General features: G+C 36.0%; 1 protein-coding gene across 3 annotated transcripts in view; it reads left to right on the plus strand.

The window, feature by feature from the left end:
- Positions 1–2,500, plus strand: part of LOC138006305 (inositol polyphosphate-5-phosphatase A-like) — a 24,999-nt gene that overhangs the window by 15,742 nt on the left and 6,757 nt on the right. For all 3 annotated transcript variants that reach the window (XM_068852550.1, XM_068852549.1, XM_068852551.1), the window contains exons 13-15: positions 1,083–1,231; positions 1,730–1,780; positions 2,244–2,304. In XM_068852550.1, the coding sequence (XP_068708651.1) occupies positions 1,083–1,231; positions 1,730–1,780; positions 2,244–2,304 (261 nt within the window). The remainder of the gene's footprint in view (positions 1–1,082; positions 1,232–1,729; positions 1,781–2,243; positions 2,305–2,500) is intronic.

The following is a 2,500-nucleotide window of genomic DNA, read 5'->3' on the forward strand; positions in this document are numbered from 1 at the left end:
GGACGGTGAAATTTCCCCATTTAGTATTACCTGATAATGTTAGAAATACTCTCTAAGATACTTAAAATTCAACAAAATCTGTGGGTCAGTTTTTCAGAAAAATAAGTTTTTTTGAAATGTGCCTCTAATTTTTTTTTTTTTTTCACCTACAGAATTTTTTTAAATTTGAAAGACAAACGTTTTAAATTAATCTAAGCTAACATGCAAAAAATGAAAAAAATTCACCATCCGAAAGCAGAGATATAAACGAGTAAAGTTGCAAAATCAGGAAAAATAAGGGGGTTACAAGATATGCATTTATGCATGCGTCACCCGCTCATTCGAGTGCACACGCTAGTTGAGCTGAAGGTCAACACAAACGGATTTAAATGGCCATTAAACTGTTTGTGTAGAATTTTCGTAGTTTTCATGAATAGGAGATGTCTATTTATATTCATGTCTATAGGAAGTAGAAGAAAGGAGAGCGAAATTAGCAGTATTTGCTTATTTCTTGTGTCCCATTTGAATCACGAGCTGACGTGAGCAGCTTACGAATTGCGTGTGTGGGTACGCGCGCGTGCTCAGCTGAATATCCTTTCGAGCCTCCTTAAACAACATAAGTTTTCATTCTTTTCATAATGCAAAGTTGTGGGGGAAATAACGGGAGTGGTTACAGGGCTGTCTCTAACTATTCAAGGAGATGGGAAAATTGAAAAGGGGAGGAAAAGAGTATCTCCCCACAGGCATATAGGCTAGGAAAACTTGTGATTTTGTGGTGTTTACTTTGCTTGTCACTGTTAAATGACAGGTATGAAACACTGTACTCATGGCAGTGAAACCCCTGACTCCCATCCCTTAATGACATTCCTGATGTAATTTATTGTCATTATTCAATGTCAGCCCAACCAAAAATTGCTGTCAAACTTAATCAGTATAAGGTTTTTATTAACTACCAGTATTTGTGAATGTTACATGTATCACTAGTCAGGAAAAAGGAGGAACAGAAGACTTCTTAAATAATGGTTTTAAAACTGATGGAGCCACCAATGTTATGGAAAACGACTTTCCTTCACTTTTTTATGTTTTTATTTATTTATTTGCAGGTCCTTCTGACACTTGAGCCTCGTATATTTAAATTTCATGATGAGAGCATCTTTAGATACCACAATGGAAAAAAGTTTTCCAAATACAACAGGGAGTTTGACGCGTTTAAGGACAGACTGTTTGAGTTTGATATTTCATTCATTCCCAGGTACGATAAACTAATAATAATTATTATTGCATATGATTACAAGATGTATACTTTTTTCATGAACCAAAGAGTAGGTACTGGGAAAATTGTGTGCACAGGAAGGTAACCCACACGTGATGTTGGTGTTTGTGTATTTATCCTAATGGTAAATGATGCAATTTACCAAGCGTTTTGCAAGAGCAGCCATTTAACTTAAATAACAACTTAAAATCAGACAGAGGGAGAATGACTACAGTTGTTCTAGGTACAGCTTCCATCTAAAACAAAATGTCAGGAGTAACGCCGTAACGGTAATAAAATATTGTTTAACTTTTTCTTTAATTTTTTTCTTCCATGTAATCTTGCAATTTTATGCATAATCATTTGTTATTGCTTTTACCCGTACCTCAAGGACAAACATTATTGGTACACAAAGTCATACTTTTATGGAAGATGTGCATTGTATTTCAATGCTCAACAGGTACAGTACTTCTAACAGGTGTTTAACACTTTTAACAGCTATCCATTCAGTGAAAATGTGAAAGAAACCACAACATATGGGGATTCAAGGTAAGACAATTTGTAGTGGCCTTAACTTTAAAGTGTATGTTGTACATGTGCAGCTAGAGGTTTTTTGTTGCCTTGGAGCTCAGTGGTTTTAGTAATTACCAACAGCTAATGAAAAGCATTGACTACTTCAATCCCTGAATTGAGGTAATCAAAGCTGTAAATTAAAGTTCATTTTGATGTGTTTTGACATTGACTGCAGTCAGTTACTCAAGGCATTCACGCAAATTGTCCTGAAACCTCTGGAAGCTGTAAGGACTTGTCAACTTAGTTGTGTGAGCTCCCTACTCAGCATTGATGTCTAGGCCAGCTACGTAACAGCATCATTGGTAAAGATACTGCATTGTCCCCAATAAATGCTCTCAATTTGCAAAGCAGTGGGTGTGGTAATCCTACTTTAAAGAAGTGATATCTATGACATGGTATAATATTTTTATTAATTGTCTGCTGCCTCTTTGTTCTGCAGGTGCCCTTCATGGTGTGATAGAATCTTTTTGAGTCACCCTTACAGAGAATTGATAGAGGAGGTCAGAGCACATCTAAAGGTGGTTTAATTTATGTTTACGAAGCTGAGGGTTTGGTTGGATTAAGGGACAAGCCTTTTTGAGGATGTGGGGATATTTTTGCCCAATATGACTGTGTTCAAATAGTCTGGTTTTGAATTCTGCAACTGCAGTCAACAAAAGAATGGATGCAGAGTTAAGAGATATTTTTTTTTGTGAT

The sequence above is a fragment of the Montipora foliosa genome, chromosome 6 (assembly GCF_036669935.1).
Source record: "Montipora foliosa isolate CH-2021 chromosome 6, ASM3666993v2, whole genome shotgun sequence".
NCBI lineage: Eukaryota > Metazoa > Cnidaria > Anthozoa > Scleractinia > Acroporidae > Montipora > Montipora foliosa.